Genomic DNA, 26,616 nt, shown 5'->3' on the forward strand with positions numbered 1-26,616 from the left:
GCATCTCAGGCTGATTCCATGGGTGTTCTGGATGGTTTGGTAGATATCCAGCTGGACTCGGGGGACCAGCTGAAAAAGGGCACCCCCTACTTCTCCACCAGCTTAACTCCTCTCCAAGACAAAAAACTCTTATTGGAGGACTGAACTTCCTGAGGGGAGAGTTCTCCTTATATGTTTTTTATCTCCATTTTTGTTCTCTTTTTTTATGTACATTTTTTATTTGATACTTAGAGAAAACCCTATGAGGTTGGCAAATATTATTACTTTCATTTGTCAAATTAAGAAACTGATCTCAGAAAAGAATAGGGAGGAATCCAAGATTCTAAAGTGAGTACAGTTGACTCTTGAACAGCACAGGCATTAAGGGTGCTGACCCTCCCGTGCAGTTGAAATTCCATGAGTAACTTTTGACTCCTCAAAAACTTTACTAATAACCTCTGTTGACCAGAGGCCTTCCTGATGAGATAAATAGTTGGTTAATATATATTTTGTATGGGGAGCACCTGGGTGGCTAAGTTGGTTAAGGAACTGACTCTTGATTTTGGCTCAGGTCATGACCTCAGGGTCGTGAGATAGAGCTCTGTGCTTGGCATGGAGCCTGCTTAAGATTCTCTCTCTCCCCCTCCCTCGGCCCCTCTCCCCCACTCTCTCTCTCTCTAAGCAAAATAAAACAAAAACGTATATTTTGTATGTAATATGTATTATATACTGTATTCTCACAATAAAGTAACCTAGAAAAAAGAAAATGTTATTAAGAAAATTGTAAGGAAGAGATAATGCATTTACAGTACTGTATTTATATATATTTAAAAAAATCCACATTTAAGTGGACCTGCACAGTTCAAATCCATGTTGTTTAAGGGTCAGCTATAATCTTTTTTTTTCAGGGAAGGATTTTTAAAAATTTTAATTCCAGCATAATTAGTGTACAGTATTACATTATTTTCAGGTATAAAATATAGTGATTCAGCAATTTTATACGTTACTCATTTCTCATCCTGATAAGTGCACTTTTAATTTCTTTCACCTGTTTGAAGGAGATTCACCCCCTACCCCCACCTCCCCTCTGGTAATCATCAGTTTGTTCTTCATAGTTAGAGTATTTTTGTATTTGTCTGTTTTTTCTTTATGTGTTTTATTTCTTAAATGCCACGTTTGAGTGAAGTATGGTATTTGTCTTTCTCTGACTGACTTATTTCACTTAGCATTATACCCTCTAGATCTATCCATGTCATTGCAAATGACAAGATTTCACTCTTTTTTATGGCTGAGTAACATTCCACCATATATTTATGCCACCTCGTCTTTATCCATTCATCTATGGGTAGATACTTGGGTTGCTTCCATAATTTGGCTTTTGTAAATAATGCTACAATAAACATAGGGGTGTATATACCTTTTCAAATTAGTGCTTTTATATTCTTTGGCTAAATACTGAATAGTGTGATTGCTGGATCATATGGTAATTCTATTTTTAATATTTTGAGGACCCTCCATACTGTTTTCCACAGTGGCTGCACCAGTTTCCATTCCCACCAACAGTACAGGAAGGTTCCTTTTTCTCCACATCCTCGTCAATACTTGTTGTTTTTTGTGTTTTTTATTTTAGTCATTCTGACAGGTATGTGAGGTGGTATCTCATTGTGGTTTTAATTTGCATTTCCCTGATGATGAGTGATGTTGAGCATCTTTTCATGTGTCTGTTGGCCATCTGGATGTCTTCTTTGGAGAAATGTCTGTTCATGTCTTCTGACCATATTTTAGTTGGGTTATTTGCTCTTTTGGTGTTGACTTGTATAAGTGCTTTATGTATTTTGGATACTAACCCAAAGTTAGTTGAATTGTTAGTTGAATTCAAATGACATTGAATATGTCATTTGCAAATATCTTCTTTCATTCAGTAGGTCGTTTTTTAGTTTTGTTGATTGTTTCCTTCGCTGTGTAGAAGCTTTTTATTTTAATGTAGTCCCCACTGTTTATTTGCACTTTTGTTTTCCTTGCCTTAGAAGACACATCTAGAAAAATGTTACTATGGCTGATGTCAGAGAAATTATTGCTTGTGCTCTTTTCTAGATTTTTACAGCTTCTTATCTCACACTTAGGTCTTTAATCCATTTTGAGCTTATTTTTGTATATGGTATAAGAAAGTGGTCCAGTTTCATTCTCTTGCATGTAGCTGTTCATTTTTCCCAACATCATTTGTTGAAGAGACTTTTTCCCATTGCATATTCTTGCTTCCTTTGTCAAAGATTGATTGGCCATATAATTGGGAGTTTATTTCTGGGCTCTCTATTCTGTTCTGTTGATCTATGTATCTTTTTTTTTTGTGCCAGGTCCATACTGTTTTGACTATTACAGCTTTGTAGCATATCTTGAAATCTGGGATTATGAGACCTCTGGTTTTGTTCTTTTTCAAGATCGCTTTGACTATTCGGGGTCTTTTGTGGTTCCATACAAATTTTAGGATTATTTGTCTAGTTCTTTGAAAAATGCTGTTGATTTTTCATAGGGATTATAATAAGTCTGTAGATTGCTTTGGGTAATATAGACATCTTAATAATATTTGTTCTCCTAATCCATGGGCATGGATTATCTTCCATTTGCTTGTGTCATCATTTTTGAAGTATACAATTCAGTGGCATCAAATACATTCAGAATTTTGTCATCATCCTGAACGGACACTCTGTGAGGCAGTAAATCCTCACTCCTACCCACCCCCAAGCCCTGGTAACTTCGACTTTCTGTTTCTATGAGTTTGCCTTGCCTCTATTTCATGTAAGGGGAATTTACAGTACAGTGTCTGGTTTCTTTCACACTGCAGCCTGAAACAGGGGTTCACTCATGCTCATCTCACTGTGGTGCCCCCCTTTGAGTCATTGCAAACCTCTGCACCACCGACCCTGATCAGCTGACCATCCCACTGGGGCTTCTACAACAGTGGCTTTTCCATCCCGTCTCTTTCTTTCACACTGCCACCTCCTGCCCCATGCCCCGTGATGTCTTCCAGCACAACACTGTCAGACAAGCATTCTTCAAATACCAATTCCACCCCTTCTGTTCAGGAGCCTTCGGTGCCTCCCCCACGCTGCCCCCTCAGCCCAGAATCCTCGTCCTGGCATTTAAGGTCTTCCATGACTTTTATCAGTCAGACTTTGCATCCTTAGATCCATGGCTAAGTGCAGCTTTTGATAAGAGGAGGATTGACCGAGTACAAGGATGCTGGACATATGACAGAGCAAAAGGCATCGCCGGAGAGGTGGGGAGTGACACAAAGCAGGGACCCCCGCAGTACAGAGAAACGCTGTAGGTTCTCACCAGGGCTGGCATGCCTGTGGGAGAGGCTGTTCTTCTGTTTTTCCCTCGCCCAGCTTTACTGAGCTGTAATTGACGTACGACATTGTGTAAGTCTAAGGTGTACAGGGTATTGAAGCGATCCGCTTCTGTAGAGCAAAATGATGGCTGCCGTAGAGTTAGTTAACACCTCCATCTTATTACATAATTACCATTTCTTTGTGTGTGTGGTGAGAACATTTAAGAGGGACTCTCTTTTTTTTTTTTTTTAAGATTTTATTTATTTATTCGACAGAGATAGAGACAGCCAGCGAGAGAGGGAACACAGCAGGGGGAGTGGGAGAGGAAGAAGCAGGCTCACAGCCGAGGAGCCTGATGTGGGGCTCGATCCCAGAACGCCGGGATCACGCCCTGAGCCGAAGGCAGACGCCCAACCGCTGCGCCACCCAGGCGCCCCTAAGAGGGACTCTCTTAACAACTTTCAAATATATTATGAAGTATTGTTACTGTGCTAAATCAGGGAGACTCAATTCCCATAACAACCACCCTCCCTCCTCCACCCCCGTCTAGTCTCCATCTTCTCTCCGCAATCCCCATCCTCCCTCTTGCATCCTTCTCCTTTCTCCCCCTTCCTCTTCGTCCTGCGTTCCTCCCGTCGCCTTCAGCTTGCAGCTTCCATCCACATGCCCATCGCATGGTCTTGTCCTTCTCCACGATTGTCTCTTGCGCGAGGCCCTGTGAATCCAGACCTACAAGCCATAGACTCTGGCTTCAAGTTTCTTGATCGATGATCAAGATTTCTGCGGTCGGCTTAGTGAGACGAGGCTCACACAGCAGAGAAGCCCTAACAAAGCAGCCAGATGGTAGAGCAGGTGTGGCGCAGGCAACAGCATGTAGGATCAGACAAGAGAGCTGAGCACGCGCCAGGGCTGTGGAGTCGCCTTGAGGGGATGGTTGAGGCGCTGATTGAGCACTAAAAGGAGAGGCAGCCTCAGGGGAGGAAGGAGGAGGAGTGGTGCGAGCTGAGAGCAGAAGCAGGAATGTGCAGTGCATTTGGTCACGCTGGCGCCATCAGAGTGCCACGGCGACAGGCTGGACAAGGTGGACGCACGGAGCAGCCTCTGCGGGGTCACTGCGCAGACACGGAGAGGAGAGGCTCTGGGGACCGATGGAGGACGGGCCACACCGCGGATGACTAATGAGTCCACCAATTTGGATTGTAGTCAAAGTTCATGACCGCATCATTTCTTTGAATATAATTTATGATTCATTGTGATTCACTGCAGACTCAGTGCTCTGAATCTCCAGTTACACTCGGGGTGCTGAGGGGGACCATGGTCACATCTAAACTCAGGGGGCATGTCAGGGAGGTAGATGGGCAAGACTCAGGACTAGTGTGTAAGAGACTTGACACCAGGCTGGCTGTGCCTCCAAACAGCTGTGGGACCCTGGGCAAGTCACTTAACCACTCTGGGTCATGTAATCTGTATCGGAAAGTGGGAGGCTAGGACTAGTTCAGACGTTTTCCAGGGATGACAAGCCAGAGCCCCAATATGGAAAGCAATGACAGGGGACTGTCCGTTGCTACCCTCTGCCCAAAGTGACCTCTAGGAGCTGAGCCTAAAAGTCATTAGATCAGCAGGGTGCCTGGCTGGTTCAGTTGGTGGAGCCTGCGACTCTTGATCTAGGGGTTGTAAATTCGAACCCCACCTTAGGTGTAGAGATCACTTAAAAACAAAGTCACTGGAGCAAGTTTCTTCAAGCCTTAACTTTTTGTGACAACAAAATCCAGGACACCTAGGATCATACTCCTGGTCTATTTAGAGGGAAAATGTAATTCCAGGTCTATTTGTGAGAAAAGAATAGCTGGATTTCAACTGAGCACCCCCACCCCGACACACACAAAAAGTGTTCTTGGCTTTATTTATTTTTTTACGTTCCTAGCTTTAAATAAAAATCCATCACTGCTCAATCATATATAACCCATCCTTATTTATGTTTCTCCAAAATATTAAATAAACACTGACTATGGAAAAGAGCTTTTGCTAATTACCCTAAAGACACAAAAAGAAATCAGGCATTCTGTCCTCTTTCCAGTGTATGCCGTTCTTCTCGTTACACAATTCTCATGTCTTTTCCAATACTAGGGTTTCCATTTTAATATGAAGTTTAAGTGAATCTCCCATCAGTTTTATGGTTATGCTTTTTTTGTATCCTCCTATTTTCTGTGCTTCACCCCACTGCTCACCAGCACTGGTGAGAAGAGGAAGAGAGAAAGCATTAGAATCTTCAATTCAATGGCCTGGTCCTTGCCAATGATAATTAAAAGCATGCAAAGACTGACTGGCCGAGATGGATGAGTAGAAGCAGTGATCTGTGGGCTGGGTGAGGTGCACTCGTGGAAGCCCCATTACATGCCCCATTACATTCCCACACTGTTCTTATTTTCTGTTCTCTAACATACTACAGAAACCTCTGCGAGTCCGTAAGCCACTAAATCTAATCTGCTTGTCCCTTTTCACTACCCCAGGAGAAAAGAGGAAGATTTGCAGACCTATTGGATGCTAAATATTTACGGACCACGTTACAGATCTGGGTCATATGGTAAGAATGTAAATATTTCAAAATGACTTTTCAATAAACACAGAGCCGACTTAAGTAAATCCATTTCATGCCAGTGGGGAGTAAAACCACAAGGCCGACTCCAGATATGTCTTATCTTTCTGCTACCTGCACCAACCAACCAATAAATAAACCATTTTTTTTTTTAAAGGAGAAAGAAATTATCTAGGACTAGGTTTTTATTTTTCACGTGAGCTCACTTTCTAACCTTTTGTAGTCTGGCCTTTTCCCCCCACCATGTGACAGAAAGGGAGCCTTTGAAGCCACCAATAATCAAATTCAATGGAATAGACTCTGCTGGTTTTCTTTGTGTCCCACTTCTCTGCAGCTGCGACTTTGAGTACACACAGATATTCTAAACAAGATACAAAAAGTGCTACTACATTAAATTAGGAAATCTGTGCCATGAGGTATCATGAAGAATCCGAAATGTAAGGTTACCAACCGGGAGAAGAAATTTCTAGAATACAAACCCAATAAATTTTTATATATATGCAGCTATAGATATATATAAAATTATATATATGATTTTTTTCCAACAAGAAAAGGATACACAAACCAGTAGAGAAACAGGCAAGAGACTTGAACTGGCACTTGACCAAAAATTGTATCAAATAAATATATGAAAACATGTTCAACCTTAAAGTCACCAGGGAAATGCAAATTAAGACCAATGAGACACTGTTAAAAATCCACTGGAATGGGTAAAATTAAATTATACCAATTAACTAACCAATTAGATTAACTATACCAAGTGTTAGGCAGAATGTAAAGTCACCGGAAGTCTCACTCACTGCTGACCGGAGTTCAAATTAAAACCACTTTGGAAAACTGTTTAGAGGTATTTATCACAGTTGAAAATACGCATAGCCTATGACTCAGTGATTCCGTTTGTAGATTTAGACCCAACACAAACGCATACGTATGTTTACCAAAACACATTTGCACGAATGTCCAAAGCATTATTTTATTTGTAACAGCCCCAAACTCTAAACCACCCTCATGTCCATTCGCAGTATGATGGATACATTGTATTGCCTTCACGAAATGGAATACTATACAATGATGGGAAGGAGAAAACTAGTTACCTACATCAACATGGTTGAATCTTACAAACATCATAATGAGCAAAGGGAGCCGGACACACAGATACATGTTACGTGATTCCATTTATATAAAGATAGAAAGCAAGCCAAACTTATCTATAGTGTTTAAACTCAGGAAAGTGTCTATCTGCCTTTCTCAGATAAAATCACTATTAATAGGCTGGTATGTTGCCTCTTAAGACTTTAATTTTTAAAATACTCTTAATATTTGGAAACTGAACTAAAGCTACTTTATTTTTTAAAAAAGATTTTACTTATTTATTTGAGAGAGAGAGAGCACAAGCAGGGAGAGCAGCAGTGGGAGGGGGAGAAGTAGGCTCCCCGCTGAGCAAGGACTCCCCCCGCAGGAAGGAACCCTGAGATCATGACCTGAGCTGAAGGCAGACACTTAACAGACTGAGCCACCCAGGCGCACGGAACTAAAGTTACTTTAACAACAAGGGGAAGTATTGTAATTATTGGGGTTTTTTTGATACTTTGTTATGAAAATTTTCAAATGCACACAAAAGTAGAGGATGCTATGATGACCTCTGATTGGTCCATCACCCACATCTGACAGTCACTGATAGTCGCTCATATTTGCTTCGGCTGCGTTTTCCTGTGCTGACATATGTTCAAGCAAGCCCAGGCTCCGTGACATTTCATCCCCAGATACTTCATTAAGAGTCTCAAGTACTTGAGGACATTTTCTTAGATGATCTCACTCCTATAATTAATAGACAAGTTTAACAATCATCTCACCAGTACCAGCTGATACCCAGAACATTGTCGATTTGCCGGGGTTTTCCCTAAACCCGGTTACAGCTGGCTTCTGCAACCGGTTCTGTGAAACTAAGAAGGGCACCAGTGGAATTTCTGGGAGCTGATATTTCTTTCCTTGACTTTGACACATGAACTTTTCTGTAAGTTATTCTAATTTTATCTCAACACAAATATTTATTAAAGAATAAACAGAAAAAAGACAGGAAGTAGATATAAAGCAAAAGCAAAAACTCCCGCGGCTCCTGGGGCCCACTAAAGACACTTTGGGATAGGCAGAATTCTAACGATGACCCTCCCCGTTGATTTAATCACACACTAACTTGGGTGCTGGTGTGAAGGGACTGTTTAGATGTAATTAAGGTTCTGGGCCTTAAAATGCAGAGGGTATCCTGGGTTAAGCAGGTGGGCCCAATCCAATCACTGAGTCTTTAAAAGTAGAGAGACTGCTCCAGCTGGGAAAGAGACGGGGCAGAAGGGAAAGCGCGAGGTGAGGCGGGGAGGAGAAATTCCGGAGCAGAAGGACTGGCTGCAGCGTCCCTGGCTGTGAAGACAGAAGGAAGGAAGCCTGTAGAAACTGAGAGCCACTGGTCAACAGTAGCAAGGGGATGGAGATGCATTGTCCAGCCCCACGGAGCTGAATTCTGCCCGGGATCTGGAAAGATTCTGCCGCCTCCCCCAGCAAGGCTGGCGGCCCTGCCTACGCTTGCATTTCTGCCTGGGGAGCCTCCCAGCAGAGAAATCAGCCAGACCCACACAACTTCTGGCCTACAACACGGAGAAAATAAATGTGTGTTGTTTGAAGCCACCGAGCTTGTGCTACTTGGTTAGAGCGGAGATAGAAAGTGAGTCCAAGCTTCAGATTGCCTTCACCGGCTGCGGGGTCCTCCCGGATCCGGCCCCAGGCTGCACTTGCAAATCCCTTTTCCACCCGGGCTCCCCAGGATCGGTGCGCCCAGCCTTTGGCGCCCTCCCCACCTCGTGCCTCCCACCCCACCACTGTCCCCCTTCTCCCCGCTCCTCCCCACCTCTGCTGGCTCTGCCCCTCCTTCACGCTGGCGGCAGCTGTGCTAATGAGCGGCTTGGGAATCTCTTTCGCCTACTACGGGGTCATCCTGGCCAGCGCCGAGCTGCTGGAGCGGGACCTGGTGTGCGGCTCCCGGTCGGAGTCCGAAGCCGAGTCCGAGGTGGCCGTAACCCTGCCGGACACGGAGGAGAGCCACAGTCCCTGCCACTGCCACATGTTTGCTCCCTCCGACTACCGGACCATGATCATCAGCACCATTGGCGAAATTGCTCGTAAATGTCCACCTCGGTGTTTTGGGTCCCTGTCTGTTTGGGGTGGGAGAGCCTGTCCTAGACAGGCTAGTGCGTCCTAGACAGGTAGTGCGGACCAAGTCCCCACACCTTCCTCGCTCACGCGTCTGCAATGCAGATCGGTGTGGGACAGAGTCTGGAGGGGTAGATCTTTGAATTACTATATTCTATCAATTCTAAGATGCACACCACCCCCCTTGGACGCCTCTGAAATTGAGAGGTGTCTTACAATGGCTCCTTAGATTTCAATTTGCAGCACAGTTTGCATTTTAGTAGACATAAAATAATAGTACTTAAAAATCAGTGGCCCTGTGAATTTGATGACAAACAGTATAAACCATTTAAAATACAGAGCTAGCGGGTTTGCATTTGACAACAGACCTGCATGTTACAATCATCTTGGGCATAAAAGAGCCTTTATATACACACCAGTGCTTGTCGTTCTTGGACCCCCGAGGAAGAAGCATGGGGAGTCATGAGGTGGAGGACCATGGGCCCGGGTTTTGGCTGGAATCCTCATGGGGTTTGCATAGTTGCCTTTTCTGAAACGACAATGAGGAATCCTGGCCAATATTGGTAAATGCCACTTGCTTTCAAGGTTTCAGAAATTGTCATTGTCGCTTGTTTTCTAGTGAATCCTTTCAATATCCTGGGCATTAATTTCCTGGGAAGACGGCTGAGCCTTTCCATCACCATGGGCTGCACGGCCTTATTCTTCCTTCTCCTCAACATTTGCACATCAAGGTATTTTCTCTCTGGTTGCTTCAAAATAATCGAGGTTTGTGCAGTGGATTGAAGTTGCGGTTTCCTGACCCATAGTGTTGAGTGGGCATCGGAGCAAGTCCCTTTCACCAGGGGAGTAGTGAAGGGGCTGCTGGTGTGACTGGAGTGGTCTTTCCCGGTACCCACCACTCCCCTTCCATCTTCTCCTGACCTGGCCCCGCCTCCGCTCTCCCAGGACGCAGGCACCGGCCCGCACGCCCCACCCACCAAGCTATTTGGGACCTTTATGCAAAGCTTCGAGGAACGTCGGGACTCTAGTTGTTTACCAAATTATCTGGATGGTTGTTAAGATAGTTCAGGGAAATAGGTAACCCACCTGTGGTGTACAAATTCATTTCACTCTTCACTTGGGATCCGAGAATGCCCTCCATTGTAATATCATTCTGCAAACTGCGTCATTTTTGGAGGGTGGTAGCAGAAGGTGTGCTCATCTGGGGGACCAGGCTGGAATGGGACACTTGGGGGAGCGGGAAGGACAGACAGGGAGTTGGGAGGAAGGTTGGGGTCCAGCATTTACTTCAGGACCCCACAGTCAGGCCGGGTGAGAAGCAGCACCTCCCCGGGACCTGGTTATCTGTGGGCGCGTGTTAGGGTCTGCGATGCGAAGCTGTGTGACGGGAGCAGCTGTCTAGGCCGTGGAAGGGCCTCCAGGCTGCCCTTCCTGACTTCTGTGCCTCTCCTTCCGCAGCGCGGGCCTGACTGGCTTTCTCTTCATGCTGCGGGCTTTGGTGGCGGCCAACTTCAACACCATCTACGTTTACACTGCTGAGGTCCGTGGTGGGCTGGTCACGCCGGGAGGTGCAGGGCCAGCCGCTTAGGGTGTCTGTCCATTGACAGTGCATCCCTAGCTTCTGCTGACTTCTGACGATTTTCTAAAAATGCCCCAAGAAAAGGGGCTCCTGGGTGGCTCAGTCGTTAAGCGTCTGCCTTTGGCTCAGGGCATGATCCCAGGGTCCTGGGATCGAGCCCCACATCCGGCTCCTCCGCTGGAAGCCTGCTTCTCCCTCACCCACTCCCCCGGCTTGTGTTCCCTCTCTCGCTGTCTCTCTCTGTCAAATAAAATCTTTTCAAAAAAATAAAAATACCCCAAGAAAAGGATGCCAGGAGCTTTGGCGGTTTCCTCTGCTCCATAGAGTCTAGTGAAAGCCAGCGTCTGAGCAGAAGTCGAAGCCCTGCTTGTCTCGGACACAGGCGTGCATGTAAAAATCCAACTCCTTGTCCCAGCACCATGCTGTTCCCCTGCATCTGAGACTTGCCACATGTAGCTTAAGTTTGAATCTAATAGCCTAAATTTGAATGATACTCTATGAATTTATGGAATCGGTACACCTGTATGCAAGGCACTGCCTGAAGGAGCTACAGAATTTCCTCCTAGACACCCACCTTAAAGGGCTAGTTTTCCTAGAAGTAGTGTGTGAACAGAAAACTTGACAGTATTTTAATTGGTTTTGTCCTTCATTGAGCTAGGGAAAGTGGCCCTACAGAGACAGGTAAAGCTGCTCTCATTTTCCTTTTGTTTCCCAAGTTTTTATTTAAATTCTACTTAACATGCCATCTACTATTAGTTTCAGGTGTATAATAGATTCCACACTTCCATGCAGCACCCAGTGCTCATCACAACAAGTGCCCTTCTTCATTCCCATCACCTGTTTCCCTCATCCCCCCACCCCTCCCCTCTGGAACCTTCAGCGTGTCCTCTATAGTTAAGAGTCTATTTCTTGGTTTGCCTCTTCCCCCGCCCCCATGTTCATTTGTTGTGTTTCTTAAATTCCATATATGAGTGAAATCATACAGTATTTCTTTCTCTGACTGATTTCGTTTAGCGTAATCTTTATAGCTCCATCCACGTCCCTGCAGATGGCAAGATTTCATTCTTCTTCATGGCTGAATAATTTTCCATTATAGATCTATACCACACCTTCTTTATTCATTAGTCACCGGACCTTTGGGCTCCTTCCATAATTTGGCTATTGTGGACATTGCTGCTATAAACATTGGGGTGCACGTGTCCCTTCAAATTAGTATTTTTGTATTCTTTGGGTAAATATCTAGCAGTGCAATTGCTGGGTCATAGTTTTGAGGAATCTCCATACTTGCCGGAAGTTTCCAGAATGGCTGCACCAGTTTGCGTTCCCAACAACACTGTAGGAGGGTTCCCCTTTATCTGCATCCTCCCCAACATCTGTCGTTTCCTGTGTTAATTTTAGCCGTTTTGTCAGGTGTGAGGTGGGATCTGCTGTGGTCATGATTTGCATTTCACTGACGACTGTTGTTAAGCATCTTTTCATGTATCTGTTGGCCATCTGCATGTCTTTGGAAAAATGTCTATTCTCCCCATTTTTAACTGGATTATTTTGTTTTGGGTGTAGAGCTTGGTAAATTCTTTGTATCTTTTGGATACTAAGTCTTTATCAGGTACGTCATTGGCAAATGTCTTCTCCCATTCCAAAGGTTGCCTTTTAGTTTGGTCAGTTGTTTCCTTTGCTGTGCAGAAGCTTTTTATTTTGATGTAGTCCCAATATTTTATTTTTGCTTTTGGTTCCCTTGCCTCAGGGGACATATCTAGCAAGAAGTTGATATGGTCGATGTCAGAGTAGTGACTGCCTGTGTTCTTCAGGATTTTAATGGTTTCCTGTCTCACACGTTGAATTTATTTATTTTTTTTAAAGATTTTATTTATTTATGTGACAGAGAGACAGCCAGCGAGAGAGGGAACACAAGCAGGGGGAGTGGGAGAGGAAGAAGCAGGCTCCCAGCGGAGGAGCCCGATGTGGGACTCGATCCCTTAACGCCGGGATCACGCCCTAAGCCGAAGGCAGACGCTTAACGACTGCACTACCCAGGCGCCCCTGAATTTATTTTTGTGTATGGTGTAAGAAAGTGGTCCAGTTTCACTCTTGTGCATGTTGCTGTCCAGTTTTCCCTACGCTATTTGTTGAAGAGATGATCTTTTTTTTCAAACGTATAGTCTCTTCTGCTTCATCAAAGATTAATTGATCATATAGTTGTAGGTTCATTTCCGGGCTCTCTATTCTGTTCCATGGCTCTATGTGTCTTTTTTTGTGCCAGCACCATACTGTCTTGATCACTACAGCTTTGTAATAAAGCTTGAAGTCCACAATTGTGATGCCTCCAGCTTTGGTTTTCTTTTTCAAGATTGCTTTGGCTATTTAGGGTTTGTGGTTCCATACAAATTTTAGGATTATTTCGTCTAGCTTTGTGAAAAATACTTGTGGTATTTTAATAGGGATTGCATTAAATGTGTAGATTGCTTTGGGTAATATAGGCATTTCAACAATATTTGTTCTTCTAATCCATGAGCATGAAATATTTTTCCATTTCTTTGTGTCATCTTCAATTTCTTTGGCCAGTGTTTTATAGTTTTCAGAGTACAGGCCTTCCACCTCTTTGGTTAGGTTTATTCCTAGGTATCTAATGGTTTTTGGTGCAATTGAAAATGGGATCAATTCCTTGATTTCCCTTTCTGCTGCTTCATTATTGGTGTATAGAAATGCAACATACTTCTCTATATTGATTTTGTATCCTACCACTTTACTGAATTTGTGTAACAGTTCTAGCCTGTTTTTTGTGTGTGTGTGTGTGGAGTCTTGTGGGTTTTCTATAAAGCGTATCATGTCATCTGCAGATAGTGAAAGTTTGACTTATTCCTTGCCAATTTGGAGGCCTTGTATTTCTTTTTGTTGTCTGATTGCACAGGTCTTCCAGTGCTATGTTAACTAACAGTGTGAGAGTGCACATTCCTGTCTGGTTCCTGACTGTAGAGGAAAAGCTTCCAATTTTCCTCATTGAGAATGATACTAGCTGCAGGTTTTCATATATGGCCTTTATTATGTTGAGGTATGTTCCCTCTAACCCTGCTTTGTTGAGGGTTTTTTTTTTTTTTATCATGAATGGATGTCGAAAGGATCATATGGTTCTTACTCTTTTATTAACGTGGTGTATGTATCCTGTTGATTGATTTGCAAATACTGAACCACCCCTGCAGCCCAGGAATAAATCCCACTTGATAGTGGTGGATGATTCTTTTAATGTGTTGCTGGATTCCATTTGCTAGTATTTTATTGAGAATTTTTGCACCCGTGTTCATCAGGGATATTGGCCTATAGTTTAGTTTTTTAGTGGAGTCTTTATCCAGTTTTGCTATCAGGATAATGTTGGTCTCATGGAATGAAATTGGAAGCTTTCCTTCCATTTCTGTTTTTTGGAATGGTTTGAGAAGAATAGGTATTAGCTCTTCTTTAAATGGTAGAATTCACCCGTGAAGCCATCTGGCCCTGGACGTTGGCTTGTTGGGAGATACTTGTTTACTGATTCAATTTCTTTGCGAACTATTGGTCTGTTCGAGTTTTCTGTTTCTTTCTGTTTCAATTTTGGTAGTTTTTATGTTTCTAGGAATTTATCCATTTCTTCTTGGTTGTCCAATTTGTTAGCATATAGTTTTTCATAATATTCTCTTGTGATTGTACTTCTGTGGTATTGCTTGTTATTTCTCCTCTCTCATTTGTGATTTTATTTATTTGGGTCCCTTCTCTTTCGATAAAGAACCGGCTGCTTGTTTCATTGACCTGTTCTATTTTTTATTTATTTTTTTTATTTTTATTTTTTTTTAAGATTTTATTCATTCAACAGAGAGAGAGACAGCCAGCGAGAGAGGGAACACAAGCAGGGGGAGTGGGAGAGGAAGAAGCAGGCTCATAGCGGAGGAGCCTGATGTGGGGCTCGATCCCATAACGCTGGGATCACGCCCTAAGCCGAAGGCAGACACTCAACTGCTGTGCCACCCAGGCACCCCGACCTGTTCTGTTTTTTAGTTTATCATTTATTTCTACTCTAATCTTTATTATTTCCCTCCTTCTGCTTGCCCTAGGCTTCATTTTTCTTCTTCTAGCTCCTTTAGGTAGAAGGTTAGGTTGTGTATTGAGAGTTTTCTTACCGCTTGAGGTAGGTCTGTATTCCTATATCTCTCTCTCAGGATCGCCTTTGCTGTATCCCAAAGGTTTTGGACTTTTTTTTTTTTTTCATTTTCATTTGTTTCTATGTATTTTTTTAATTCCTTCTTTGATTTCTTGCTTAACCCATTCATTGTTTACTAGCTTGTTGTTTAATCTGCACATATTTGTGGTCTTCCCATACTTTTTCTGTGGTTGACTTCAAGTTTCGTAGCATTGGGACCAGAAAATACGCATGGTATGATCTCAGTCTTTTTGAACTTGTTGAGGCCTGATTGTGACGTAGTATGTGATCTATTCTGGAGAATGTCCCACGTGCATTTGAAAAAAACTGTGTATTCTGCTTTAGGATGGAATGTTCTGAATATATCTGTTAAGTCCATCTGGTCCAGTGTGTCATTCAAAGCCATTGTTTCCTTGTTGATTTTCTTCTTAGATGACGTGTCCTTTGATGTAAGTGAGGTGTTCGAGTCCCCTGCTATTACTGTGTTATCAATGAGTTCCTTTGCTTGTAGTTGTTTTATATATTTGGGTGCTCCCACTTGGGGGCATAAATATTTTCAATTGTTAGATCTTCTTGTTGGTTAGACCCCTTTATTATGACAGAGTGCCCGTCATCTCTTGTTACAGTCTGTGGTTTAAAATCTAGTTTGTCCGACATAAGTATTGCTACTCCTTCTTTTGCCACTCATTGGCGTGATAAATGTTCCTCCATTCCCCCACTTCGAATCTGCAGGTGTCTTGAGGTCTAAAATATGTCTCTTGTAGGCAACATATAGATGGGGGTTTTTTTTGTATCCATTCTGACACCCTGTCTTTTGATTGGATGATTCAGTCCATTTACATTCAGAGTAATTTTTGACGTACATTTAGTACCATTTTATTAATTGTTTTTTGGTTGTTTCTGGAGTTTTTCCTCTGTTGCTTTCTGTGTTACTTTTGGTCTCTTCACTCAGAGTCCCCTTTAATATTTCTTGGAAGGCTGGTTTAGTGGTCACGAACTTTAGTTTTTGTCCGTCTGGGAAACACTTTATCTCTCTTTCTATTCTGAATGACAGCCTTGCAGGACCCAGTATTCTTGGCTGCAGATTTTTCCCATTCAGCACTTAGACTATATCATGCCATTCTCTTCTGGCTTGCCAAGTTTCTGTTGAGAGATCTGCAGCTAGATTTATGGGTCTTACCTTGTAAGTTAGGGACTTCTTTTGTGTTGCTGCTTTTAGGAGTTTTTCTTGGTCATTGTATTTGCAAAGTTAACTGCAGTATGTCTTGGTGTTCGCCGGCTGCTGATTTTGATGCGAGTTCTCTGTGCCTCCTGGATCTGGATGCCTGTTTCCCTCCCCAGATCAGGGAAATTTTCAGCTATTAATTCCTCAAGTAAATTTTCACCAACTTTCCTCTCTCTTCCTCTTCTGGGACTCCTAGGATACTGATGTTACAACATTTGATGGAGTCACTGAGTTTCCTAAGTCTATTGTCGTCCATAATTCTTTTTCTCATTTGTTCGGCTTCACTATTTTCTATTTTATCTCTGTATCACTTCTTCATTCCTCTGTTTCTCCAGCCTTGTTCAGTGCATTCAGTCTGTTTCTATTATCAGTTACTGCATTTTTCATTTCCAACTGATTCTTTAACTCTTTCTCTGTGGTAAGGCCTCCTTGAAGTCTTGCATTCTTTTCTAAAGCCCAGTGAGTATCCTTAACAATCGTTGTTTCAGATTCTCCGTCAGGCATGTTGCATGTATCTGTTTCACTTCGATTTGTGGCCCTGAGCTTATCTTGTTGTTTCATTTGGGAGGAATTCCTCCATCTTAGTTTGTTTTCTAACTCTCTGTCCTCTTCTGTGGTAGAAGAGCCTGGTGGTTTCCTACTCCTGAGAGTAAGGGCTCTATGAAGAAGTGCTCAGATGGCATCCGGGGCTGGCGCTTCAGGTGTCTCTGGGATGTGGTGCGTGCACTCTGCTGCTGTGTTCTGGCTACTCTGTCCCTCAGGCCAGTCGTCTGGGCTGGCTCCTTGCCTGCAGTGGGCTGTGTTTGGTCCTTGGCGAGAGTGTGGTGGGTTTTAACGGTGTGCTCAGGTCTGCCTGTCAAATGAGACCTGGTGCTGTTGCCACTAGAACTGATGCCTTGCAGAACTCTCTGGATGGGGTGTGGGTGGGGGTTTCCACTCGTCTTCTGGGGAAGGGTCCCACTGCATTGGGCCTGGGGCACACTTGCCCAAAGAGGGCAGTCCCAGCAGAGCGCAGGGGATGCTGCATTTGTCTTCATCTCAGGAAACCTAGAAGTCTGTTCGGCTTACAGATATGGCCTGTCCAAACCATTAAAGCCACAGAGAAAAATATTCTTTTCTCCTCATAAAGATAAAAAAAATACAGAATCGACGTATTTGATCTGTGTAATGCAGTGTGCTTAAGTTACATTTGAAATACTCCACATACTTTGGAATAAATTAATTTAAAAGCTCATTTTTAAGTAATTTTTTGATAATTGTCTAAAAAAAAAATCAAAGGTGTGTACCTAAAGATGATTCTTTTATTATGCCACTCAGAATTGTCAAAACATGAACAAAGACTTATTTTCTTTGCTCTGCTGTCATCACCATGCATCTGAATCCATTGTTTTCAGTTATAGCCAGCAGGCTCATTTTCCAGAAGAAAAACTCCTGAAAAAGGCACTCCACTCCCAGACCTTCTCTTAAAAATACAGCTATGTCCGCCGAGGCCGGACAGCCTCTTGACTTTGCATTTGACAGATGGTGCTTAACAAATTGTGACCGAGTAAAGAGGCTATGTGCTTTGCTTTAGTGAATGGATTAAAAACTATAAGTATTGTATAGCTTTAAGAGAATTCTCAAGTTTTGAAAAACCATTCTTTTGTAAAGCATCCTCCCTATAAATTAAGTACTATTTGCTTACTTGGGAAAATTATGCCAGTTCCTAGAAGAAATTAGAATTAAGGAAGTACAGATCAATGAAGTCTTATAATAAGTGTAAGAATGTTGCATCAAGAAAGTAGATTGTGGGGGCGCCTGGTTGGCTCAGTTGTTGGGCGTCTGCCTTTGGCTCGGGGCGTGATCCCGGAGTCCTGGGATGGAGCCCCACATCGGGCTCATGCACTGGGAGCCTGCTTCTTCCTCTCCTGCTCCCACTGCCTGTGTTCCCTCTCTCGCTGGCTGTCTCTCTCTGTCAAATAAATAAATAAAATAAAATAAAATAAAAAAAAAGAAAGTAGATTGTGGGGGCGCCTGGGTGGCTCAGTCGGTGCAGTGTCTGCCTTCTGCTCAGGTCATGATCTCAGGATCCTGGGATCCAAGCTCCCATATCCATCTCCCTGCTCAGCGGGGAGCCTGCTTCTCCTTCTCCCTCTGCACCTCCTCCCAGCTCCTGCTCTCTCTCTCTCTCTCTGTCTCTCTCTCAAATAAAATCTTTTTTAAAAAGTACATTATGTCATAAAATTCTGTTTTTTAAAAATCATGCTCCGCACTCAATATGGGGCTTGAACTCAGTACTCTGAGATTATGAGTCCCGTGCTATCCTGACTAAGCCAGCCAGGTGTCCCTATGTCATTAGATTCTGAAACAAGAATGTCATGAATGATATTGCATGTGCCCAGAATGCTTGTCAATTCTTTTCACTGCATTAAAGGTTTCACTGAATCATTATTTGGGGAGGATTTTCTTTTTTCTTTTTTTTTTTTAATTTTTTAAAAAATTTATTAGAATGTGTGAGCATGAGTGGGAGGGGCAGAGCGAGAGGGAGGATCTTTTTTTTTTTTTTTTGTAAAGATTTTATTAGAGTGCGTATGGGAGCGTGTGTGCACAGAGGGAGAGGGAGAAGCAGACTCCCCGGTGAGCAGAAAGCCTGACCTGGGGCTCCATCCCAGGAGCCTGAGATCATGACGGGTGCCGAAGACAAGACGCTTAACCGACTGAGCCACCCAGGTGCCCCTTGGGAGAGAGAGTATTAAGCACACTGCACACTGGTGTCATGACCCTGAGATCAAGACCTGGGCCAAAATCAAGGGTTGGATGCTTAACTGACTGAACCCCCCAGGCGTCCCTTGGGGAGGATTTTCTTTACTTTCAGTAGGACCACTTTATTCATTTATAGCTCTAAAAAGGAAGTCTTCTGTTTGATTCCAGAGCTTACATCTTTGAAATTATAGTTCGAATATTCAATTAAACATATTTTGGAATTTGGTCATTTAAAGGATAATTTCTAAGTGTTTATTCTTTTTCTGATACTTAAAAATTCAAAGTTCTGTGCCTGAGAGCACGATGTCCTCTATTTCATATCCTACATACCTGTATAGCATATCTGGTATTTGATATATGGCAAACCTGGCTGGGGGAGGAGGGGCAGGGGACTCGGGAGAGTAGGAGCCCAAGCTGACTGATGCGTCCTATGCTCCTCCCTCCAGGTCTACCCCACGATGATGCGTGCTTTGGGGATGGGGACCAGTGGCTCCCTGTGTCGGATTGGAGCAATGGTGGCACCATTTATATCCCAGGTACAGCCCACAAGTCTCTATAGGGGGATGAGTTTAAAGGAGATGGGGAAAAGCAGGCACTGGGTTCCTTCAAATTAAGTATATAACTGGGGATTTCTGTTTATGTAATGAGTTTGTTTTTTGTTTTTGAGGGGTTGTTTTCCCATTGTTTGGTGAATTTGGGTAGGGCAAGAGGCTAAGTAAATGTTTCCAGGCTTGTCGTTGGTCAATAGCATGTATTTCATGGCGTGCAGGGTTTGGATTTTGCTGGGCATTGTTGCAGTAAGATGGAAAAAAAATGGAGGACACAAGGAGCTTGAGCAGTTGAATGAGAGGATTTGAACCCTGATCCTGTCTAGGGGTGCAACTGAGAAACAGAGTATGGACTTGCAGGGAGGATAAGTCTAGTGCTAGGGCAAACCAGTATGGGCTGGGATAAAGTCCAGGGATGGCCTGGACTCCCAGTTGGACCCTTGATTCTGGAGGGAAATAGAGGCAGATATGGTGACCTATGTGGTCCTTTATCCTCGGAGGGGCTGAACACTGTCTTCACTGGGCACAGAAATGGAAATCCACCTGAGCTGGCTGCACTTAAAGAGATGGAGTGAGGGTAGGCCCTGGCAAGGTCTCATCCAAGCAGTGGGGGTGATAGGGACCCAGGCCCTTTCTTCCTCATGTCTGTCTGGGTCTGTGCTCACTCCTTCCCCTTTCTGAGCATTCCGGCGTTCCCCTCCTCTCCCTGCAGACCAGTGTGCTGTGCTCGCCTGTATACATGGCCATCCCAGGAATCCCAAACGTAGATCCCTACATCTAGCCGCCAGAAGACATGGTTACACTCTCTCTGCATCCCTGAAAAGGGGCTCCCACTAGCCGGGTCTGGTTGGATGTTCATCGCTGAGCTCACTCGGCTGTGGCCGGGAGTCGAGGTTACCTACAAATGCAGCTGGGGAACTGCAGTTTCCAAAGGAAGGGGGTTGTCGTGGGCCGAGCCGACTGTCACATGTATTTCCTATAATTTAACACATTTTGCTACTACTAGGCTGTTACTCATTTGTTTTTAACTATTTTGGGAACGTTTTCCCCCACTCAAGGAAAAAAGAGGGCAGCTTTTGTCTAGTGATTTTCAAAGTTTTTTTGTACTGATTTCACCATGTGCTGAGAAGAACATAGTGATGAAAGACAGAAGTAAAATATTAATCCTATTTCTGGATAATCCAGCTACGGTATAGTTTATTTTCTGAGCTTTAAGTAGAAATTGCCTCTCTGTTTTTCCACCACGTGAAACATGCTTTTTGGGTATTCGTGGGTATTTAACCTAGAGGCCACACAGCTTTTGGTGGTTTTGCGGATCAGGGAAGATCACCCACTGGGTCCAGACCTTCTGGGGCCAGAGGCTCTGATCTGCTTAGCACCCTGCAGCCAGGATATAACCTCTTACAGTTCATCACTCCTCTCTGTCTGTCCCCTTCATTTGTAAGATAAAGATCAATAATAGCACCCACCACACGGGTTTGTTCTGCGCATTAATATGCGGGAAGCACTTAGCCCAACATTTGACACGTAATAAACACTCAATAAATGTTACCTAATAGCAGTGATCACTAATAATGAAGGCCAAATGCTAAATATTCAAATATTTCTCAATAACAAAAGTACTTCTAAGTCCAGTATTTCAATCATGGTGCAATGGGGGTATTTTGCTTTCTTAACAGATTTGGAACGGGAGGTCAGAATCTGAGATCTGTTCCCTCCCAGGATATTTGATTGGGTTTGGGGTGGGGTGAGCTGCTCCAAGCAGACAGGAAGGTCTTGGTGTCACTCTTGTGAGCTGATAATCCGTCCGCCTTCCTTGGACGTGGTTCTCAAACTTGAGCGTGTATCAGGATTACAAGGCGTAACTGGATAACAAGATTGCGGGATTCCACCCAGAGGCTGAAGCTGCGTGCGGGGCCACGAGTGTAGTTCTAGCAAGGACTCCGCAGACCTGGCCTGCGGACAGCCTTCTGAGAGGCCATGCCATCCACAGGGAAAACCCCAACTGGGAGATAAGCTTTACTTTCGCTTAATTCTTCCTGGTCCTCCTTCCCTCCCTCTTTCTCCTCTTTTCGCCCTTCATTTAGGAACCTCTTACAATGACCCATTCAACAAGTCGACTTCAAAGTACTTGTCTGCAAATGCTACATACAGTTTGGCAGTTAGAACAGCAGAAAAAGGACTCGACTAGCTCCAATCTCTATCTGATGGAATAGAATTGAGAATTCTTTGATTCCAATTCAACATTTCATCACCATTTATTGCCCCCTTACTCTGTGCCTTGATTGATTCAGTTTAATTTCTTGGTAGTTAAGAAGCCAGACGAGGTTCCAGTGGTGGGTCGGAGCTGGCCTGCACTGGTTTATGAAAATGAGCTGTTAAATTGTCAAGCAATTTTGCAAGCTGGTTGATGTCACACCATACCTTGAAATTACCCATGGTAATTTGTACCGAGGATATCAGCAAGGACTTTTTTGGGGAAAGCCTATTGTTTAAGCTTTGGGCAGCACACCACCACAAGGTTCTCGCTCTCCAGAGACTGATGTTCAAGTTGGGAATTTACCAGTATGCAAATAATTAAGATAATTTCACATTACGTAAGTGCTTTGGAGGTAATATGAAAGTGAAAGCGGTGACAGGTCTTTTTAGGCAAAACCTCTCTGGGAAGATGACAAGGGAGGTGAAACCTGAAATATAGGAAGTTGACAAGAAAGAGAAATCGCATTTCAAGTAGGATGGCTGCTGGTACAGGGGCCTGGAGATGCCACAGAGATGGGTGTGCTCCAGGAACAGAAACTAGCTGTGATGAGCAGAACGGAGCCGAGTGCAGGGAGAGAAGGTGCCTTATAGGCACTGTGAAGACTTGGGAGTTTTTCCTGAAGACTGGAGGGAAATAATTTAAGGGTTTTAAGCAGATAAGTGACATGATCAGTTCTGCATTTGGAAAAGAGCACTCTGGTTGCTATACAGTGAATTGTGGGGGTGGGTGGGACCAGGGTAGAACAAGCTTATGCTAAGACTTTAATCTCACGTTTCTGTGGTCTACTCCTGTGAAAAGTGATTTTAGAATTCTGGAAAATGTTTCCCTCAGAAAGAAAAAGGAAGAAACTACATAAAAAATTTAAATTTCTGCCTAGAAAAAAAGTCTACCATAAATAAGGACGAAAGCCAAACACGTATTTTTCAGGGGTCTCAAAAAGCCTGACTTGCATTGTCCCAGCTAAGCAATGATTTTGTTGTCCTGTCAAATACCTGACCAGCTCCATGGAAACCCAATGAATCAATGAATAAAATTGTATACAGCACTTCCCAAGTTAATGGGAATGGAAAAAATACCCATTTCATATTTTCATAAGTCATTTTTAATAATCAATATTTTAAAAAAATTTTGAGTGCGAGAGAGCATAAGTGGGGGTGGGAGGTGGAGAAGGAGAAGCAGACTCGCCGCTGAGCAGGGAGCCCAACATGGGACTCGATCCCAGGACCCCGGGATCATGACCTGAGCTGCAGGCAGATGCTTAACTGACTGAGCCATCCAGGCGCCCCCCTGATAAGCAATATGTTTACTGAGAAACTGTACATGTATATTGTCAAAGGTAAAGCTGGACACTAAAGGGGCAAGGACAGATTTTGGTCAGTAATAACTATTACAATAGGGAAAAAGAGCCCAGGGCAAACAATTCAGCTTTGGCGTTTTACAGGGAGAAAGCGGGGGGTGGGCTAGTAGAGTGAGGGAAGTGAAAAATTATAAAAAGTGGAAAGGAGGGGTTTGGCCCATGTGAAACCCAGACAAAGGTCCTATCTTTAGGTGTTGACGGGAACGAACAGTAAATTTGGGGGACAGACTTGAGTTTCTCATGCAGGCCCATGAAAGGGAACTGAGGGTGATCTTGGGGATGTGGCCTTCAGCTGTGAGAAACAGGACTAGTGTTTGTTCCGGTCTTTTACAGACCAAGGTTGGGGTCCCGGTGAGAGGAGGCATAGAGCAGTCTGGCTAGAGTTTGGTCTAGGAAAGGGTCTTTATGTTTTGTGGGTCATAAATAGGCTTGTGTTTATTGCATTTTCAGTAATTTGGTTTCCATGTGATTTTGTTCTACACTAAAAACACAAAATTACAAATCTGAATTACAACTTCACTACCTAATATTTTATCTAAGATAACATATAAATTTTTTAAATTTATTTTTAAGACTTATTTAAGAGAGAGTATAAGCTGGGAGAGGGGCAGAGAGACAGCGTGAGAGAGAGGCAGGGGCAGACTCCCATTGAGCCTGGAGTCTGATGTGGGGCTCGATCTCACAACGCTGAGATCATGACCCGAGCCAAAATCAAGAGCTGGGTGCTTAACTGACTGAGCCACCCAGGTGTCCCACAAACACAAATACTTTAATGAAGCTCTTTCACTATCTCTAACTGTATGTATGTATGAACATGTATATTCATTGTACCCAAATGTGGTAATTCATATACTTTTTAGAATCGAGATATAATTGACACATAACATGCTCGTTTCTGGTGTATAAAGTAATGATTGGAGATATGTGTGTATTAAATGATCACCATAATCATCGTAGTTAATATCCATCACAAATTTTTCTTGTGATGAGAATTAAGATTCTCTCAGCTACTTTTGTACATACAATAGAGTATTAGTACAGTCACCATGCCGTACATTGTATCCTCAGGAATTATTTTATAACTGGAAGTTGGTACCTTTTGATACCCTTCACCCATTTTGCACACGCCCCTCCCCCCAGACCCCCTGCTTCTGGCCACCACCAATCTGTTCTCCGTGTCTGTGAGTTTGGGTTTGTTTTTTTTCAGATTCCGTGCGTAAGTGACATCATATGGTATTTGTCTTTTTCTGTCCGGCTTATTTCACTTAACATAATGCCCTCAGGGTCCATCCCTGCTGTCACAACTGCCGGGATTTCTTCTTTGGCTGAATAATGTTCCACTGTCTCCGTATACTGTACTCTTTATGTCCATTCATCCATCAATGGACATGTGTTGTTTCCATGTCTTGGCTATTGTAAATAATGCTTCAATGTGCAAGGGAGTATATGTTTTTCTTCAAATTTGTGTTTTCAGTTCTTTCAGATAAATACCCAGAAGTGGAATTGCTGGATAACAGCATGGTTCTATTTTTCCTGTTTTGAGGAACCTCTCTGCTGGTTTTCATAGTGGCTATCCCAACTTACATTCCCACCAACAGGAAACAGGTGTTCCCGTTTCTCCATATCATTGCCAACCCCTCATTACTTGTCTTTTTGATAATAGCCATCCAGACAGGTGTGAGGTGATAGCTCATTGAAATTGTGATTTGCATGTTCCTGATGATGACTGATGTTGAGTATGTTTTCGTGCACCTATTGGCCAACCGAGTGTCCTTGAAAAATACAGTTCCTCTACCCATTTTTCAATGAGATTTTTTAGGGTTTTTGTTTTGTTTTGGTACGGAGTTGTATGAATTCCTTATATATTTTGGATATTAGCCCCTTACCGAATACATGATTTAAAAATATTTTCTCCCCTTCTGTCGGTTGTCTTTTCATTTTGTTGATGGTTTTCCTTTGCTGTGCAGAAGGTTTTTAGTTTGTAGTCCCACTTGTTATTTTTGATTTTGTTTCCTTTCCTCTTGGTATCAAGTCCAAAGAAATCATCAAGTCTGCCTCTGGTTTCTTCTAGGAGTTTTATGATTTGGGGTCTTAATGTTGAAGCCTTTTATCAATTTTGAGTTGATATTTATGTATGATTTAAGATAGTAGTCCAATTTCCCCAACACCTTATTGAAGAGACTCTCCTTTCTCCATTATATATTCTTGGCTCCTTTGCTGTAAATTAATTGACTACATATACATGGGTTTATTTCTGGGCTCTCTATTCTGTTTTATTGATCTGTGTTCCTGTTCTTATGCCAATACCATACTGTCTCGATTCTTATAGCTTTGTAATATAGTTTGAAATCAGCAAATATGATGATGCCTCCAGCTTTGCTTTTCTTAAGATTGCTTTTGCTATTTAGGATCTTTTATGGTTTTATAAAAGATATCCAAGTTTTAGGATTGTTCTATTTCTGTGAAAAAAATTTCCATTTGAATTTTTTTAGGGATTGTACTGAATCTGTAGATTACTTTGGGCAGTGTGGACATTTAAAAATGTTAATTCTTCCAATTCATGAGCATGGAATATCTTTCCATTTATTTATAACTTCAATTTCTTTCATCAGTGTCTCATAATTCACCTCCTTGGTTAAATTCATTCCTAGGTATTTTTTCAATGCGATTATAAATGGGGTCATTATCTTAATTTTTCTTAAAAGTCTGTTAGTAGTGAATAGAAACACAACATATTTTTATATATTGATTTTGTATCCTGCAACTTCACTGAATTCATTTATTCCAGCAGTTTTGGGTGGCATCTTTAACATTTTCTGTAGATCAGATCATGTTTCTGCAAACAGGGACAGTTTTGCATCTTGCTTTCATATTTTGATGCCTTCATTTTTTTGTGTGAGTTTTTAAATTTGAGGTATAACATTATGAATTGACATTTGTGTATATTGCCAGTCACCACAATAAGTCTAGTTACAATTTGTCACCTTACAAAATGATTAATATTCCCCATGCTGTATATTAGATCCCCATGCCTTGTTTTATAATTGGAAGTTTGTACTTCTTAATCTCCTTCATCCGGTTTACCCCCAAATTCTACTCCCTTCTAGCAACCACTAATCTGTTCTGTAAGTCTAGATTCTCTTGTTACTTTTTAGATTCCACATATAAATGAAATCACGCCGTACATGTCTTTCTCCAACTTAGCACAGTACTCTAGTTCCATCCATGTTGTCACAAATGGCAAGATTTTTATGGCTGAGTATTTTATTATGTGTACACACACACACACACACACACACACACACACATTTAGATGTAATATTCAGATGTTCTCAATTGTGTTCCATTAGGGTAATATAAATGTATCCAATTAAAAATAGCAACCCTAAATAATTCTACAATTCAAGATGCTTCAAAGTACATTACCAAAATTGAGTCCAGTGTATTATTTGAGCTTTCACTGTTTAGTTTAACTTAACCTTGCTTTTCTGGATTAAATTTGTATGTCTTGCTGCTTGCAAGCATTGTTTTTAATCAATTAGCTATAAGCATCATAGGATTATTTTTCTGGCCCTTTTAATTGAATATTTTGACTAGAATTTTATAAAAATTGATTTTGAACAAAATACAAT

General features: G+C 42.6%; 1 protein-coding gene across 1 annotated transcript in view; it reads left to right on the plus strand.

Moving 5' to 3' along the window:
* SVOPL (SVOP like) overlaps positions 1 to 26,616 on the plus strand; it is a 71,789-nt gene that overhangs the window by 26,720 nt on the left and 18,453 nt on the right. The window contains 5 exon segments of the mRNA XM_008697425.2: positions 5,822 to 5,903; positions 8,844 to 9,077; positions 9,728 to 9,839; positions 10,567 to 10,648; positions 19,266 to 19,355. Coding sequence (XP_008695647.2) covers positions 5,822 to 5,903; positions 8,844 to 9,077; positions 9,728 to 9,839; positions 10,567 to 10,648; positions 19,266 to 19,355 — 600 coding nt within the window.

Source organism: Ursus maritimus, unplaced genomic scaffold, assembly GCF_017311325.1.
Source record: "Ursus maritimus isolate PB19 unplaced genomic scaffold, ASM1731132v1 scaffold_3, whole genome shotgun sequence".
Lineage (NCBI taxonomy): Eukaryota > Metazoa > Chordata > Mammalia > Carnivora > Ursidae > Ursus > Ursus maritimus.